The 19,264-nt window shown below is 44.2% G+C and overlaps 1 protein-coding gene across 1 annotated transcript in view; it reads left to right on the top strand.

Annotated features, from left to right (window-relative positions):
* TECTB (tectorin beta) overlaps nt 1-17,728 on the top strand; it is an 18,559-nt gene extending 831 nt beyond the window's left edge. The window contains exons 2-10 of the mRNA XM_007941552.2: nt 248-438; nt 1,932-2,074; nt 2,181-2,253; nt 8,145-8,248; nt 8,387-8,470; nt 13,046-13,208; nt 14,920-14,992; nt 16,563-16,595; nt 17,679-17,728. Of these exons, the coding sequence (XP_007939743.1) occupies nt 248-438; nt 1,932-2,074; nt 2,181-2,253; nt 8,145-8,248; nt 8,387-8,470; nt 13,046-13,208; nt 14,920-14,992; nt 16,563-16,595; nt 17,679-17,728 (914 nt within the window). The remainder of the gene's footprint in view (nt 1-247; nt 439-1,931; nt 2,075-2,180; nt 2,254-8,144; nt 8,249-8,386; nt 8,471-13,045; nt 13,209-14,919; nt 14,993-16,562; nt 16,596-17,678) is intronic.
* The last annotated feature ends 1,536 nt before the right edge of the window (nt 17,729-19,264 follow it).

Here is a 19,264-nt window from a genome sequence, read left to right on the forward strand (position 1 = left end):
AAAGTCAAAAAGTAGACCAATAGTAATGTCTTAAATATGGTGCAGATATTACACAGACCTAGCAAATATTATGAAAGTAGAAGTGCAATGATTGACATTTCAAGAAAATTTTTATCATAACTCTTGAAGAATAGCAGAAGTGTTTTCAACCAACTGGTTTGCATGTTCAAGTGGGACTCAAACCCATTGTTCTCCAGGCAAAGTAACAAAACATATCTGATTTTAAACCTATATATGCTCTTTCCAGATGTCATTCTTGTGTTTTGTTATCCCAAAACCATCATCACCAAAATCCCCGAGTGTCCCTATGGATGGGAAGTGCATCAGCTGGCCCTCGGAGGGCTGTGTTACAATGGGGTCCACGAAGGAGGGTACTACCAGTTTGTAATCCCAGATTTGTCACCGAAAAATAAGTCCTACTGTGGAACTCAGTCTGAGGTAAGGCCACACAATGGGGAGTTGCTTAAGGTAGGATAACTGGGCTCAAAAATCAGACATATATTTTCTATCCTCAGGAGGATTCAGAGGCTACCAATTTCCTTTTAAAAGTCAATCCTGATTTCCAAGTTTCCTAGAATATTAATACTATTTGAATTCTTCTCCTGTGCCTATTTCAGATGACTCTTTGAGTTGAATTTTAATATCGTAGTTTTCCCCCAGAGTCCCTGGGCAGGGCAAACAGCTAAGGCACTCATCTGCTAGCCAGAACGTTAGAAGTTTGAATCTACTCAGAGACGCCTACGAAGAAAACCTGGTGATATACTTCCAAAAAAATCAGCCGTTGAAAATCTTATGAAGCACAGTTCTATTCTAATACACATGGAGTTGCCAAGAATTTAATTGACTTGGCAGCAAATGGTTAATTTTTCACTGGAGTCTGCTAAGCCACCTTCTGTGGAATAGAACAAAGTGTATCCCTACCCCCACCCCACCCCAACTTTCTTCCAGTTCCTGAGCAGGGTCTCACAAGCCACCCTTTCTGGTTATCTTCTGCCCCCAACCTTTGAAGTAGTGATAAAATGAATTTTGTAAGAGCATTTTAAAGGAGAGATCAGAGTATGACACAATTCATAAGGAGATCTTATGAAGAACACGGAATCATAGAACTAAAAGGGACAACAGTCATCTTCTTGCCAAGTATCAGTGTATTGTAGGCGAGGCAAGTGAGACCTCCTGATAAAAGTGACTAGTTCAGGGCCACAGAACCAGGGCCATAATCTCAAAGGGAGGCTAGGTCTTCTGACCCTTAGGCTGAGGTCTAGCCTCCTTCTGCCTCTGGTCTGATGGGTCTTAGAAGAGGGAGGGAAATCACTTCCAGAGCTGCCTCCTCTTCCTAAGGGCCCACCAGGACTCAGTGATTTAGTGGGAAGAGTCCTAGGCCTGACTAACAAAGGGTATCATTTCTTTGAATATCCTAATAGGGTGAACTAGAAATCACCTGTGTAGTCTTAGGCATGTCACTTCCCTTGTGGACATTCAAGATCCCTTCCAGCTCTAAGATTCTGTGATTCTAGAGTACAACAAGTCAGAGAAGATCATCTTAGACATAGCACTCATGGTCTGAAAAGAAAAGAGCAAAGAACCAGTCAGTAACAGAACTTGGATACTTGGACAGGAAAAATAAATAAATAGTTATCATTGGGAAATAAAATCTTGAGCTGGTTCTTTTAAGTCAAATGAATATATGGATTGTTTTGCATGTATAGTATTCAACTTAGATTATTTTAAGCAATTTCAGTTGAATAGATTCAAGAACTCTCAAAAAATTATCAGCTCACCCATAGCAAGAAAGAGGGTGCTACCACCAACAGCAGATATTCATGTCTCCCCATTGGGCTTACTCCCAAGCCATCTTCATCCACTTTTCCTAGAACCCCCATTTCCGTCATAGGGCATGGGGCTCTCCCTAACTGCCTTCTTCCTTTCTCCAGTACAAGCCCCCCATCTACCACTTCTACAACCACATTGTTTCCAATGACAGCACAGTGATTGTGAAGAACCAGCCCGTAAACTACTCTTTCTCCTGCACCTACCACTCCACCTACTTGGTGAACCAGGCTGCCTTTGACCAGAGGTAAGTTGCCCTGTGGCGTGGAGAGCTGGCTGCCTTGCATGTGCCTTGCAGTCCCTGCCAATCAGACATGTTTCAGTCCTTATGCAAAATTCTCTCCCCTTTTCAGAGTGGCCACTGTTCACGTGAAGAATGGGAGCATGGGCACATTTGAAAGCCAGTTGTCTCTCAACTTCTACACTGTAAGTGGTCACCACGTTCCTTTTACTGCCCTGTGGCTTTTCCAGGAGATGATGGGACCCTTTGCCAAGATTTATATACAGAGCCCCATTCTTGAGCTCAGGTTGAGATGTAAGCTTGTGTCTAGCTTTAAACCTCTTTATAGAGTAGATGCAGCAGGAACTCAGATCCACAGACTGGGTGGAATGATGAAAGGTGCCATGAAGATATAAGGCCAACCTTCCCATTTTACAGATTAGAAAAATTGATTTTAATGAAATCTCATATTTGCCCAAGGACAAGAGATAGGTGAACAGCCAGTGTCTGTCACTCTTAACCTTGCTCTGGAGTTTTATATTTATGATCTGGTGACACCTGGCATTTGAGCTTCTTGCCTGGGACAAAGCTAAGGAGAGAGTTTGGGGCTGGCCTGTACTGCCCAGTTCTTTGATCTCTGAAGCCCTTTACTTAGTGGGTTTCCTCAGTGTCTAATTCAGGCATGATAGCTATGTTGATGTCGAAGTTAAAGGCACACTCTTGTCTCTCTCAAATTAAAATGCTCCAGAGAAACTAAACATGCAATGGCTGTTAGCCTAGCTGCCCTTTGGTTTGGAAGGGGTGCTTTGTTTTTCAAAGCTGCAGCTTCCAGTGAGGAGGCATGTGCCCACAGACACTGGCCCAGCAGGCTAGAGGAAGATGAAGGCACAAATAGAAAACTTTACACAGAATACTAGGACAGGAAGACATCCTTCAAGGGCATCATGTCCAACCTTCTCATTTCACAAAGGAAAACATTATACTACCAGGAACTCCACTGACTTCGAACTCTTTGAACTTACTTTACCTCCTTCCCAGAAGCTATTAACCCTGAACTCAGAAGGTGAACTAGAGGGATACTAGAATAACCTAGTACATTTCACAGATCAGGATCTGAAGGCCAGAGGGAGGAAGTGTTTACCTAAGACCACACAGGTAGTTCCAACATCCAGTCTAGTACACGGATCTCTTCACCCTAGTTGCTTGGCTATGCTCAAATGTACATACTGTGGTGGTAACAAAGCTTAAGTTTTAGGGCCCTTCACTCTCACAGGCCCTTTTAAGTCCTCATGTCTAATCTTGTGTGTGTGTTTGTGTGTGTGTGTGTGTGTGTGTGTGATGATTTGCTGCAAGTTTACAGAGCAAGTTCATTCTCCATTCAACAGTTCATACACATTTTGTTTCATGACATTGATTGCAGTCTCACAATGTAACAGCTCTCTTCCCACTTCTTCCCTGTGGTTATCCTTTCCCTATGTCCTTCTTTCCTATGCATTCCCACCCTCTGAGCTATCTCCTTGTGCAAATACTGCCCTTCTGGTCCCCCATATTTGATTGTTCTAAAGAGTGTACCTACTTGATATAAATGTTCACCTCATATGCCTCTCTATTGCTTGGTTGGAAAGCACAGGAGTAAGTTCAATTCCAGGCTCAAAGGCAGACTAGGAGCCATAGTCTCGGGGGTCTCACCAGTCTCTATCAGACCAGTAAGCCTAGTCTTCATGGTTTTGAGTTTTGTTTCACATTTTTCTCCCACTTTATCCAGGATCTTTTATTTTCAGCCCTGAGTTGTTGACTCATTTGTAACTGGGTACCATCTAGTTTTTTCCTGGTCTCAGGGTCATGTAGGCTGGGGTTTGCACAGTCCACTAGTCTCTTGGACTACTTGTTTCCATGCATCTTTGGTTTTCTTCATTCTTCTTTGCTCTGGATGAGGATAGATAGATCAATTGCTGCTTCTTAGAGGGCTGCTTGCAAGCTTTTAAGACCCCAGTCACTACTCACCAAAGTAGGATGTAGACTGATGATTTTGTGTAGTATGTTATACCAATTGAGTTTAATGTCCCCATGACCATGGTCCCGAGCCCATGGGCCCAGTGACTCACTCCTTCAGGATATTTGGCTGTGGCTAAAAAGTTATCATAACTTTGCCCCCTGTTGGCTCTATTATATACATGGACAACTCATGTCAAGACTTATATTCAAAATGTTTGCTCTTTTTATTAAAGAAGGCTCCTCAAATTGTATACGCTTACCAAAAATCTGAACCCACTTCTGTCAAGTTACTTCTGACTCATAGTAGTCTGTTAGAATAGGGTAGAACTGCCCTATTGGGTTTCCAAGGCTGTAAATCTTTACAGAAGGAGACTGCCATATCTTTCTCCCATGGAGCAGCTGGTGGGTTCAAACTTTCAGCCTTTCAGTTAGCTGCCAACTGCTTAACCATTGTGCCACTAGAGCTCCTGTATAAGCTTACAGGTCTCACAAAATCTCGATCCGCCACACACCACTAGTGGTTCTAAGAAAAGGAGTCCAATACAACCCTTTGCTCTATAATCAGAGTGAGTAAATACAGTGTGGGACTCCAGGGTGATGACAGGATGGTGAGACCACTGTAGTAACTGATGAAGATTGTCCAGAGAAAGAATAAGCTTCCACATGTTTACAACACTCTCAGGGGATGTGCTGATGACAGGCTGCATTGACTACTGAATTCCTGTCCAGAAGTGCATAGCTGTTATTTCAACCAGATGAAATTACAGGTATGAGCCTAAGCAGATTTCTCAACAGTTGGAAATGGAGAGAGAGCAGGATTGTCAAAAACCATCACCCACCATCAGTCATGTAGTGCTGAATTTGAAGACATATTACTACATCTTAGAACTGGAAAGAAACTATTCTCTTCTAAGGAAAAAATAAAATAAAAAATAAGAGGGTTGGATAGACAGACTTAACAGGATATGTTCTTGGAGTTCTGGTGGTATAGTGCCTAAGGCATTGGACTGCTAACCAGAAGGCTGGCAGTTCAAACCCACCCCCAGCCATTGGAAGGAAGACTGGGCAACCTACTTCCATAGAGATACTGCCTCAGAAACCCAAGGAGGGGTCACTATGAGTAGAATTGACTCGACAGCAGTGAGGGTGTTTTTGTTGTTGTTGTTCCAGAAAGGAGGCTAAGGCCTGCCCTGGGGCCCACCAACTCCCTTCCAGGACACATGGACCTTGGTAAAGGGAGGGCTCTACTTTGCACCAGAGAATTCAGTATGATTAATATTCCCACCATGGGTATCGTCTCCTATGCCTGCTCCATGCAGTTGGTATTTTTCTTGTACATCATTCTTCTGCTTTCGGAGCATTCTTGTGTGTTTCTGAAGCAACAATTATTCCCTGCATATATTTTCATCAAATTACCAGAGACAGAGCCATGCCCTGGATAGCACAATGGCATCAACGCTAGGCTAATTGCTCAGCATTCCAAAAGCTCCAAATGCTGGGCTCCAAAAACACGTGTTCTACCGGGCATGCTTCCTCTCTCTTCTCTCTCCACCCCCACCCCACTCACTCTTGCCAAGAGGTCATGCTTGGTTTTCCTGGCAAAAAAGCTATTTGGACTCCTAAGCCAAAATAAGGGAAAGCAGTCTGGCTTACAGAGGCAGCCTAGTGCTATGGTTAAGAGAATGGGTCCTACTATCAGACTTTGAAGCCTGGTTCTACCATTTTCTGGTTGTGTGACTTGGACCTCTGGATCTCTGCACTTTTTAAATGGGGATAATAATAGCACTTACCCTGTAGGTTTGTTATGAAGATCAAGTCAAATAATCCTATGAAGTGCTTAGCACAGTGTCTGGCACAAGGTAAGAGCCTGGGAAAGCAGGCATCTTTATGATTACAGCCCTTGCACCCATTTAAAGTGGAAGCTTTGAGGGCACTTGGGGGAATGAGTAACCAGCATCATTACTATTACAGAGCTGAATATTAACATCAGTGGTGGAATTGGGTTGACTTTATTCACTTAAAACCACGCTATTCCTTTTAGGGAGAAATGAAAAAGGTTGAGATGGATTAAATGTAAGTAATAGAAGCCTAAGGCATAGACTCTCAGAATCAGAACAAACATCAGAGGTCATCAAACTTGATCTTCCATCCAAAGCTTGAAACTCTTCTGTAAGATTTCAGAGGGGTGGCCTCCCAGCCTCTTCCTAGGACAAGGGTGTGAATTGGGCCTTCCCATTTTAACACTTAACGTATGAAATCCACCACTCTGAACACCTGTCTGTTGGTCTTGGTTCTGTCCTTTGAAATAATACCATATGATTATGTTGCTGACAGCCCCGCCAACATCTCAAGGAAAACACCATCTCTAGTCTTTCCCAAGCAAAACATCATCCCACTGTTTGCAGTCCATTCATCAACCCAGTCATTCCTCTCTGACAGTGTCCCTCTTCAAAGGCAGAACTCAGAATTACAATGTTATACTCTAAACCATGTTGTTTCAGTGCAAGGTATAGTGGGTTAGAAGAGACAATCTAGGTTCTGGAAGATTTGAGGAACCGTTCTGGGGTTCTATTAGCTTTGGAGCAGTTTTCTCTCACCACTCTCTCACATTGACCTTGTGAGCAAAATCAACAGCTTTTTCCCTAGATCTTTTCCATTTTAACTGTTGTTAAACCAGGTGTATCCATCCCTAACTTGTATCATTAGCTAGCTGTAACTCAACTTTTTCATCAGGTGAAGGGACTGGAAGGTACTATTTCCACTATCATATAAACATCCCTAAAAAGGCAAAGGTTATTCCCATTTTACAGATGGTAAAACTGAGGCCCCAAAGTCTGACTTGCCTATAGTGTGTCCCACATTAATGGTGGAGCTAAGTTCAGCCCAGGGTCCATCCTTCTGTCATATTTTTATCTCTGAGGCTAACCACAGAGAGTAGTTCATGGGCCATCAAAACCCCAAAAATGGAAAAATAAGCCACCTTTGGGTGAGTCAACTGAGAACACTGTTGTTATTCCTAATTACTCACCCAGAACTTCCTGACGAAGACCACACGCACCAAGCTCGTGATTAGAACTGTGGTTCCTGCACTAAAATCAGGGTGATGACTGCCCATTGCATTCAGAGTTGAAGCCACAGTCCTTCCCAATCCACCTCTTTGCCGCTCTAACTTCATCTCCTCCCCCTCCATCCCCCTACTCTCTCTCACTTGCTCCAGTCAAATTGGTCCCCTTACTGTCTTGCTGGGCACACTCTTGCCCCAATGCCTTTGCCTGGCTGAAGAGTTCTTCCCTGGATGACCCCATGGTCCCCTCCCTCATCTCCTTCATATCTCAGGTCTAATATTACATCCTCAATGAGGATGTCACAAACACTGCAACTGTCCTTCCTCCCACTCTCAATCTGCCTTCACCTGATCTACATTTTTTATCTTTCTTTCTATATAACATACTATATTATATCCTAACACACTATGTAATTTACCAGTTTATCATCTGTCTGTCCTGCTAGAATACCAAGTTGTTGAAGACAGATATTTTTGCTTTGTTCACTGACACATCCCAATATACAGAATATCCTGAAATAGAGAGTTTCTCAAAATACAGAAGAGTGTTGACACTTAGTAGGCTCTCAATAAATTGTGATGGTTATTGTCATTGTTGTTAAATGTACTGGGAATCAGATTATACATTTTCCAACCCAGGCTAAAATCTGTTCACATAGTAGAGGTGAGGCTCAGAGGGGCTATTTGTGCTTGGTCCCCATCCATCAGGGTGATCCAGCGAAGCATCCAGTCAGCATTCCTGGAGTCCTTTTTTTTCCATCAGTCAAATCTTGTTACTCGTTAACACTGATGAGATGAGACACACAGTATGTGTCTTCCTGTGACCAGCAGATCTAGAACATGGAGTGTTCTCTCCCCATCTAAGATGGCGCCAGCATCCCAGGTGGTACAGGTCCCGGTAATGGTCTCTCTGTGGGGTCTTGTGCTAGTGGCTTTGGATTGACTTGTCCCCCTCCCCAATTCAACTCACCTGCTTCTGCTGGACTCAGCTTCTTAGTCTGAGAATTCATAATGCCCAGTGTCAATTTCCTTCCAAAGAATGCCAAGTTCTCCACTAAGAAAGAAGCCCCCTTTGTGCTGGAGACATCCGAAATTGGTTCAGATCTTTTTGCAGGAGTAGAAGCCAAAGGGTTAAGCATTCGGTAAGTACTTTTCCTCCATTTTTATGATTTTATATATAAAGAAAAGAACAAAGACAGAGAGACTTTTTAATCACCAGATGTTTCTAGGCAGAAGATCCTAGAAATGTCAAAGTGACATTGTTTTTATTTTATTTCCAGGTTTAAGGTGGTGTTGAACAGCTGCTGGGCCACACCTTCAGCTGATTTCATGTATCCCTTGCAGTGGCAGCTGATCAACAAGGGGTAGGTGTCCCTCACCGGGGGACAGGGTGAGAGGCAGAACCAGGCATGTCCATGACTAAATTGCTCTGACTTGGGATAGCTTGGGAAGAAGTGAAGCCATGTTGGGGGTCACATCCTGGAAAGTTTCTGTGCTTCCAGGCTAATCACAAATGGGGAAGCCCATAAATAATGCTTTCCATGTACCAGGTAATGCTCTAGGAACATTATCGTATATTATCTCATTTAAGCCTTACAACAAGGTATCATGATTAAAAAAAAAAAAAAATCCACTGCCATCAAGTCTATTCCAACTCATAACAACCCTATAGGACAGAGTAGAACAGTCCCATAGGGTTAAGACTGCAAATATTTACAGAAGCAGGCTGCCTCATCTTTCTCCTGCAGAGCAGCTGGTGGGTTCAAACCACTGACCTTTTAGTTAGCAGCTGAATGCTTTACTCATTACACCACCAGAGCTCCTATGATTATCATCTCTATTTAACAGATGAGGAAACTGAGGCACACAGTGTGTGTTTTTGTGTGTGTTTATGGGGAGGTAAAGCAGGCTAGTCTTAAATCCAGTCAGTCTGACACCAAAATATGAGGAGGACAAATTAGACAATCCATATAAAAAGTTTGTTGTTGTTTTTGTTGTTATGTGCCGTCGAGTCGGCCCCGACTCATAGCGACCCCTCCTTGGGTTTCCGAGGCAGTATCACTACGGAAGTAGGATTGCCCAACCTTCCTTCCGAGGAGTGGCTTAGCATGTAGTATATAATCAGCATCTAATGTGTTACATAATATTTTTTTCTTGATTCAGTAGACAATGGGGAGCCCTTAGAATTCTTGAGTACAGGACTGACATACTGGAATTGCAACAGGAAGGCAATTCTGAAAGGCCTATGTAGGATAGCTCAGAATCATTATGTAGAGAGGGAAAGACCAGTCCAGAGACTGACAGCTACTGGAACAAAAGGTAGCAAGGCCAGAGCTGAGGTTGTAGCCAAGTGAAAGGAAATGTTTTAAAAGTATGCGAGAAACTTCTACAGCTTAGTTTATGCTACAGATAAAAATGGAGTAACTAATTAAATACAGGGTAGAGGGAAGGACAGGATAAGAAGTTGGAGAGAAGTGTGTCACAGACAACTCTGAGACTGCACATCTGTGTATTGTGAAGACAAGGGATTGTGTTTGTTGTTGGCTGTTGGGGAAGAGGGCTTCTGGATAAGGGAGTATGGATTCTATGAGTTCGGAGTTGGACATGCCAAATTTGAAATAACTACATCAAAGGAGCACTTCAGATTGGAAAATAGGGAAGAGTTTTAACTAATTTACAGATGTGTGCGCAATTAGCATTAAATAAAGAAGAGGGCTCTCCCAAAAGCAAAACAGACCAATGCTAGAACTCACTGGGGTCGAGGACAAAATGAGTAGATAACAAAGATGGAGCCACCTTGGACCTTTAAGTACTTATTTTTACTTAACAAACATTCATACATACCAGGGAGCACTGGTGGCATAGTGCCTAAGGCACTTGATGGCTAACCAGGAGGCTGGCAGTTCAAACCACCAGCCACTCCTCGGAAGGAATGTTGGGCAATCTACTTCTGTAGTGATACTGCCTCGGCAACCCAAGGAGGGGTCGTTATGAGTTGGGGCTGACTTGAGGGCACATAACAACAACAACAACAACAACAATGCATACCAGGCAAGCTCCCTACAGAGATGGAAGCTCAGATTGAGAGTGCGTGCTTATTTCTGTTCTCTTGACAAAGGAACAATCAAATGACTTCAGGGATTCTGAAATGAATTATTGACTTGGGACCTGAAATTATTATCAGGCACAGGGGTCCTCTCTCAGGCAATGGCCATACAGGGCAAAGACTTCTTCTGCCTCACCATGGAATCATCTCCCTGTAGATAACTCTAGTGCTGTTGCTCTCCTGGCAGACGTGTCATATGGCAGTAGATGCAATGCCTATGGCTGTGGGGTAGTTGATGCAAGCAGTCCACAAACTCTAGTGTGCACATGAGTTACCTTGGGTGCCTGTTAAACTGGTAGGCCCCCTGTCAACTCACCAAATCAGAAGGTTGCTGGGAGGAACCTGGGAATCTGCAGTCAAGCACAACCCAATTGAAGAAGCTCTCATTTATTTATTGAGTCTGCCTAGTTGAATCAACACTTTAAGACTGGAGACTTACACACAAAGGCCAAAGATAAGAAGTGGCAGGTCCTCTCCCACAACTTCCCAGATGCTTCTGATCACACTGGCCCTTTTGGAGGAAAGCCCAGTTTCCTGAGAGTGCCTGGAGAGACTGTGGTTGATGCTGTTGTTAGTTGCCCTCAAGTCAGTTCCTACTCATGGCAATCCTACATGTGAGAGTAGAAACTCTCCACAGGGTTTTCAAGGCTGTAATCTTTTGGAAGCAGATCACCAGGCCTGTCTTCCAAGATGCTTCTGGGTGGGTCTGAACTGCCAACCTTTCAGCTAGTAGTGGAGTAGTTAACCATTTGCACCACCCAGGTCCCATTTAAAGAGATTGGATATATTATCAGGAATTTTCCTGTGCATATGAGTATACCAAAACAGCACAACCATCTCAGAGGGAGATCTCATCTGGGGAGACAGATGCCTGTGGCAATGGTGTGAAAGCACTGTACCATGCAGCGGTATCTGTTGCTCAGGGGCAGGTGCTGTGGCTAGTGCCAAAAGGCAGCAGCAGCAAGGGCTCTAGCCTTGCCCATTATTTGCCTCCTCCCTGCCCCCCAACAAAGGTCTGCTTACATTATTTTCCGCTGGCTGACAAGCCTTGGGCACTCCGGCAGCAAGGAGCTATTTTAAGGACTCACGTCTTGAGTTCACCCAAGGATCTCAGGTTTATTGACCAAATGATCCTGCAAGGGTCACATTTCACAATTTGGAAAATGTCCACAGTAGCATCACTGGTCAGAGGCTACCACACACAGCACCAAACTTCTGACCCTGGTGCCCAGGCTTGGTGATTACTCCTTTTTTCACCTACTAGAGCTCAGAGTGGACATTCTGGTTCCCATAGAATGGGAGTAGGGCAGGGTGTCTGGCCTAACCGGGCCACTCTCTGCTGTATGTTGTATTGGAAGTACAAAAGAGTCAGAAAGATGCTTGGGGAGGAGCGTTAACTTGTGGAATCCATGGTGCTGTCCACTAGTACCAGAGCTTTTCAATCCATAGACCTTTCTCCATAGAGGAACAGACTCTCTGGTGTTCCTTGGCACCTGTTGTTTCTTGCCTGTACTACATATCTGCAGGTAACAAGCCTCCACATTCCTATGGGCCTCCATTGTCAATTTCCTAGAACAAATGTGTCTGGTCCTGACACCTAGTTGAATGTCTGGCACTTAAATAGGCAACCAGCATGTGTTTGTTAAATGGAAAAGCATTTGCTTAAACTATGGTTTCTCAATCTTGGCATTATTAACATTTGGGGCCGAATAATTCTTAGGTGTGGAGGAAGGTCCTAGGCACTGTAGGATATTTAACAGCATCCCTGGCCTCTACACATGAGATGCCAGTAGCACCCCTCCCCAAGTCATGACAACCACATTGTCAGATGTCCCCTTGAGAGCAAAATGGTCCAGGTGAGAACCACTGTCTTAGACAAATGCTCATCTGTGTCACTACTTTTTATTTTACTGAATTTTTACCTTTGGGGCTTTGGAACATCATAAAAATCTCACCACTTTATTATAGAGGATTTTGAAAATATATAATGATACAAAGAAGAAAACAAAAACTGCCCATAATTTCACCATTCAGTCATACCCAGTGTTAATGTTTCCTTCCAGTCATTTTTTTCCTAGCCTTACATTAAAAGTATGACATTTTTGCAAAATGAAATAAATGTAATTTAAATAATATAGCATAAATTCAAATTTCCAATGGCAAAACCTCATGATACACACATAAACGTGTCAGATGTGACATGGGGTGCTGAGGAGGTGGTGGCAGCCCTTTGGGGACCACTGTTTCCTGACACCGTTGTCTCTATCTTGTTTGACCCTGGGGGTCTGAACATGTCCCTGTCCTGGGGGGTGGGGCTTTGCCTCTTGGAGATGTCATTTCTTTGGGGCATGGTATGGTGACTTATAAGGTATGTGGCTTGTTATAAGGCACCCCTCCTGCTGTGCCCCATCTATAGAATGGGAACAGTCACACCCATCTCACAGCTCCTCAACTGACCTCATGGTTGTGAGGTGCCGTCAGACAAAGCTCCTCAGAAACATCAATCAACCAGCGGCTGTTGACTCTGACTCATGGTGATCCCATGTGTGTCAGAGTAGAAATGGGCTCCATAGGGTTCGCAGTGGCTGGTTTTTCAGAAGTACAGTAAATAACCAGACCTTTCTTCCAAGACACTTCTGGGTGCATTCAAACCTCCAACCTTTCAGTTAGCAGTTGAGTATGTTAACCATCTGTACCATCCAGGTACTCCACGGTACTCTCAGGGAGTATGAAAACCTAAAAGAGTGTTGCTGTCGTATATAAATTTGCCTCTGAAACCCTTGCTTGAGCTTGATGAGGTCACATTTCATTTCCCCTCCCCTGTGTGCCTCAGCTGCCCCACAGATGATACAGTCCTCGTGCACGAGAACGGGAAAGATCACAGGGCAACCTTCCAGTTCAATGCCTTCCGGTTCCAGAATATCCCCAAGCTCTCCAAGGTCTGGCTGCACTGTGAGACATTCATCTGTGACAGTGAGAAGCTCTCCTGCCCAGTGGTGAGCCCATTTCCCTGGAGGGAGGATGTGACCCTCAGGAGGCCGCATCTGCGGAGCTATGTTTTTATAGCTGACGGATGCAGAGGGAAGGGCAGTGGGTGTGGAGGCAGATGCTCTGGGCCCTGTCTACCCTGCCATGGATGAGCTATTCGGTCTGACACATGTCACTTAACCTTCTGGGGCCTGGTCTTCTTATTTTGAAAGATAGAGTGGTGATAAGTAATGGTGGTCCTTCCCTTTTCAGAGGACAATGTTAGGTAAAATGAAAAGTGATAACAGATAAAGAAATACTTAGAAAAAACTAAGTGCACATAATGGAAATTCAGGGTCTAGGTAGCAACGATAGACTTTGGTATAGTCAAATGCTGGATATTTTTAGCTCCTGACTGGATAGACCAAGAGTCCATCTCTGGCACTTCAGAGACGCTGCACCTATCCTCATGCTGGGGTGATGACTGATCTGGTGGGTAATGGGAGGGCTCAGCAGCCGGGGCTCCAGCTTTGCAGATGTGTTCAGTGTAGCTCATGCCAGAGAGTCAGCTGACCTTCAGATCCCCCACCAGAAAGTCGCTGGAGATTTCATCACCACACATAGCAAATCCAGATGGAAGGCAGTTTTCCATTTTGACCTGCCCTGAAGTTCTACCCTTAGAGCAATAGTTCCTAAAACATGATCCATGGACCAGCAAAATCACCATCACCTGGGAACTTGTGAGACATGCAAATTCTTGGCCCCACTCAAGACCTGCCTATTGCTATCAACTAAATTCTGACTCACATCAACCCAAGGGGGCAGAGTAGAAATGTCCCACAGGGCTTCCAAGGCTATAATCTTTACCAAGGCAGACCACCACATCTTCTTTCTCCTGCAGAATGGCTCGTGAGCTTGAACCACTAACTTCTTGATTAGCAGCCAAGTGGCTAACCACTGCATCACCAGGGCTCCTGACAGTAAATTCCAAATGGGCCCAGCCACCTGTTGTTTAACAACCTCCAGGTGTTGGGATACACATCAAAGTTTGAGAACCACTGCCTCAGGCACTTATGAGTGCTAACCCTCAAAGTACTACCTCCTCAAGTCTTGGTCTAGGGACCTCGGTGGGGAGAGACACAGTGTTTCTGCAGAGGCTACATGCCCCGACAGCTTACAGGAACCACAGAAATAAAGTTAGAACCTCTATTCCTACTGATTCTTTTGACCAGAAAATGGTCACTTATGAGCCCAAATAGAGAAAGAGAAAAAAGCCAGGGGTGACAGGGCCAGGGAAGGATGGGGGAGACATTGTACAGTTCGCCAAAGGGTAAGTATTGACACCACATTAAACAGGAAGATAAGAAAATGAACCAGAACACATTCTGCCAATGTTTTCATCAAATTGTTGCAATGAGAGAAACAATAGATAAAAGTCTGACTTCTCATCAAAAGAAATGGGGTCAATCTGTTCCACACCCGATGACTCCTTCCAGCATGATTTCTCTCAGGCCCCTTTATTAGCCTGCAGAGTTCATGAATTAAAGTTTTCTTTTTTTCTCAAGTTGGAGAAGGGATAACAATGATCTCTCTTGATTTTACATGGAAAAAATAAGGTAACTACCATCTGTTGACTGGGAGAGAATGACTCCATCCAGGTTGGGATTTCCTATTTCTAAGTCTCTTTTCTCTCTCCCGTTTTCTCATCGCACCTGCCCTGTCCCCCATCCTGGTCGTCAGACCTGCGATAAACGGAAGCGCCTCCTCCGAGACCAGACCGGGGGCGTGCTGGTGGTGGAGCTCTCCCTTCGCAGTAAGCTCCTCTGTTTGCCAAATGGTTTGCGTCCACTTCCAGGCTGTGTCCACAGGCACAGCCGGTTTGAGCATTTTGACACTGGTGCCTGTAGACACAGCCTTCACCTGCTCCTGAGTCCTCCCAGCTGGGAGGGGCAGCTTATCCCCAGCTAAGGAGGTGAGGATTGTTGGCGACTCTGAAAACTCTCTGTGGAAAGGCTGGGCAATCTATTTCCGTAGTGATACCACCTCAGACCCCCAAGGAGGGGTCACTATGACTTGGATCTGACTCAACAGCAGTGAGTTGTTTTTTGTGCTGAGCTTCCAAACAGAGCAGTAACTACTACTGATAGAGAATGAAATGGGCTGGGAATGTCCAAGACAAGTCAAGAACCTTTGAGGAACCAGTACTGTGCCTGGCCTTGGGCTGGACACTGGAGTTGCAGAAATAAACAAGATCTACACAAGCCCTGTCCTCGAGGAACTTCTTGTTGTTGTTATGTGCTGTCAAGTTGGCCCCAACTCTTAGCGACCCCTTCTTGGGTTTCCGAGGCAGTATCACTATGGAAGTAGATTGCCACATCTTCCGAGGAGTGGCTGGTGGGTTTGAACCACCAGCCTTCTGGTTAGCAGTCAAGTGCTTTAGGCACTACGCTACCGAAGGAACTTACCATCTAATAAAGAGGAATATGGTAAACAAGGCATGGAAAGACAGACGCATGTTCACAAGAGGGGGCAGGTTCTACAGGGTTCAGCCTTAGGCTGGTGTGACCTGAAGGGTGAGAAAACCCTGTGGGAAGATTGATGGTCTTGGGAGTTATACCTTACCAGTAAGCCAATTGCCATCAAGTTGGATCTGACTCATGGCAGCCAAGCAGAATTGTGTACCATAGGACTTTCAATGGCTGACTTTTCAGAGGTGAATCACCAGGTCTTTCCTCCTAGGTATTTCCAGGTGGACTCAAACCTCCCACCTTTCAGTTAGCAGCTGAGTGCACTGATTGTACCACCCAGAGACTCCAATTATACCTTAAAGTGCAGTTATCAAGGTACAGCTGTGGGCCAAATCCAGGCTGCTACATAGTTTTGTTTGGTCTACAAGCTAAGGATGGTTTGGGTTTTTTTTTATTTTTATTTTTTTTCACATTTTTATGTGATTGAAAAATAAAATTCAAGAGAAGAGCAATGTTTTGTGGTGGCATAAAAATTATATGAAATTCAAATTTCAACATCTACAAAAAAGAAAAGGCTTTTGGGGACCCAGGTGTGTTCATTTCTATTATTTACGGCTCCTTTTGAGCTGCCATGGCAGAAGTTAGTAGTTGCAACAGCAATCGGATTGGTCCACAAAGCTGAAAATAATCTACTCTCTGGGCCTTTACAGAAAAAGCAGCTCCACCCCTGCCTCAGAAACCTGAGGGGAAAACGGTGTGAGATGAATCCTTTGGAAATCCTGTATGAACTTGGTTCTGAAGGCAACAGGGTGCCCCGAGGTTTGACTAGGTTGTATGTTAGAGATGTAGCTTTGAATCTGCCCCTGCTTTTCCTTTGTCTTAAACCTTCTGCCTTCTCTCTCTCGTTTACTACAGGCAGGGGATTCTCAAGCCACTATAGCGTCTCAGGTAAGGAAAAGAGCACGTCTGGGATGTCACAGGGTAGCGCTTTTAAAAGGCAGAAGTGTGTTTAAAAGAAGCTGAGCTTGGGCTGCAGAAAAGCCTTTCAAAGTTATTACAATGGAGAACACACCTGGGTGAGAGGGGCAGGTAGCAAGATCTCCCTCCCCCCAGCCCTTTACTCTGAAGGGAGGGGAGAGCTGGGGTAATCCCATGCCCTTTTGTCTCAGCAAAGTTGTGACCATGAGGCTTCACCTGGGTTTCTACATTTGGAGACTATGATTTTCAATGATCTGTTCATTCAACAAATAGCTCTGAGTCCTTGCCATGACTCTGCTACTCATTGATGCTACTCATTAACTGTGTGACCTTGGGAAACTGACCCACATATACACACTCCTCAGTTTCCTCTGCAGAAGTGGGCTAATAATTGCCTGTAACATGCATGGCTGTTGCATGGATCAATATTATAGCTAAAGGGCCCTGAACAATGCCTAGCACACAGCAAACATCTGGCAAGGGTCAGCTGGAATTATGATGGCCGAACCGAATACTGTTCTAGGTTTCATGGCTGCCACCACGAACAAGACAAGGCCCCTACCTTCCTCATATGAGTGATGGGTGGTGTATGGGAACAGAGGTGGTTTAGATAGCAGCCAGGGAAGCCTCTTTAAGGAAGAAACATTTCTGCTAAGAACCAAGACCAGGATAAGACTGTTGTTGAATTTATTTATAACCTCACAGGTGTGGACTCTGAGCTCCACAATCATAGGAAAATAATAGAAACCAACTTTCTACCATGTCAGTCAAAGATTCTTATTTTCAGAGGAAGTTCTATAGTGAAAGCCCTTCACTGCAATGCAGATTCTCATTTGTCTGAGTTCTATAACCTATAATTTATCTGTCATGTTCTCTGTACTGATAAAACTGAGCTACAGACACTCGAAGGGAATAAAAGATGGACTTGGTATAAGATGTAGAGAGTTTTATAAACACCCATTTAAGACCCCTGAGCTGGCTCTTTTGTGTAGTTGTTCTTGCCCCTCGGGGACCCGTGTCTGAGTGTGTTGGCCCCTTTCTCCTGCTTCACAGCTGTTCTCTACCACCTCATCGTGATGCTGGCGATTTGTGGCATCTTGTAGGAGGTAGCCAGGCAGCTGCCGCAACTCCCTCCGACGTCATCTCCTCTGCTGATGACAAACTCATGTTGATGGTGCTGCAGGAAAAACAAAAACAGAACACCCTATTGTTGGAGAGCAGAGAATAATGCTTTGCCAAATATATGTTCCACTGAATTTTGTGAATTTCAATGATTGTTTTTCTTTGGTGCCCCACTTTCTCTTGTGACTTCCTGTGCTCTGAGATCCTGCAGTCCCTCTCTTCCAGCTGGAGATGAGCCTGCTTAAGCTCTCCCATACTCAAGTCTGGACCAGAAACACATAATCAAGTGTAGCTGAGTGTTTGGAGGTGCAGGTAGGGTATAACCACTAACTCAGTGTAAAGTACAACATGTACAAGGAATAGCCAACTTTGCTGAAGAAAGGCTTTGTTGTTGACCCTGTGCAATTCTGCCCCAGGTCCAGGGCTGAGCCACCAGGTATGGGGTTCCAATCCTTCAAATGATGACTTAGCAATCAGGGAGGAATCTAAACATTTCGCTCAAAGTTTAGTAGTGGAAAGGCAAATGGTTTTTAAGCTCCTCCAGTGCTGACCTAATTTGCTTTTATTTTTAAATCAGTTCCCATTGAGTTGATTCTAACTCCTGGCCACCCCGTGAGTGTCAGAGTAGAACTGTGCTCCACAGGGTTATCCGCGGCTGGTTTTGGAATGAGATCACCAGGTGTTTTCTCCAAAGTGGCTCCAAGTGGATTTGAACTTCCAACCTTTAGTTAGTAGCCAAGTTCTTAACAGCTTGTAGCACCCAGGGACTTTGTTTTTAAGATTTCTTAAATATCTATGAACCTTGTATTACTTTTATAACTGATATATACTTGTTAAATTAAATGAAAAGCACAAATTAAATAGCAGTAAAACTACTGATGAATAAATTCACACAACCATTAACTTAACATATAGGAATTGTGGTTTTGCCTAAATGAAACTGTTACTCATAACATGACTATGGCACGGCCACCATGACACAGGTTGTCTGATGGCATCCTCAATCCCACCAGGTGCCCCGTGATGCTCAATACTCTTACTATTTTTCTCTATTTGTTCTACTAAGAAATTCTCATTTGGAAAGAATGGTCTGACCTCATTTAGCCTTCCCTTAAACATTCGAGCTCATCTGTGTTTGTCTCATTCTGATCATGAGAATGGAACCAATGAAACACCAGAACCACAAATACAAACAAAGCCAATGAAATCAGATGGCAGCGCATCGTGAAAATGCGGCCGCCCCACTGATCTAGAATACGCTGATACCAATTATCTACTTTGTCAACAAGATAAAAACCAAATCATCAAGAATGGGCAGCCCCTGAGAATGTACTGTGGATCCACGTTTGAAGCTAGAGTGTGGTAGGAAGTGACAGAGTTCTAAGTTCTTTTCTTAGTCTCGTCACAGACTTAATCACTGGGCTTGTAATTTGAAAACAACACATGTATGTCGCTCTGAGAAGTCTTGAGATATATACTTTGATGTTCTTTTATAACATGTGGCAGTGAACCCAGAA

Source organism: Orycteropus afer, unplaced genomic scaffold, assembly GCF_000298275.1.
Source record: "Orycteropus afer afer isolate SDZICR_OR568_19922 unplaced genomic scaffold, OryAfe1.0 scaffold00082, whole genome shotgun sequence".
Lineage (NCBI taxonomy): Eukaryota > Metazoa > Chordata > Mammalia > Tubulidentata > Orycteropodidae > Orycteropus > Orycteropus afer.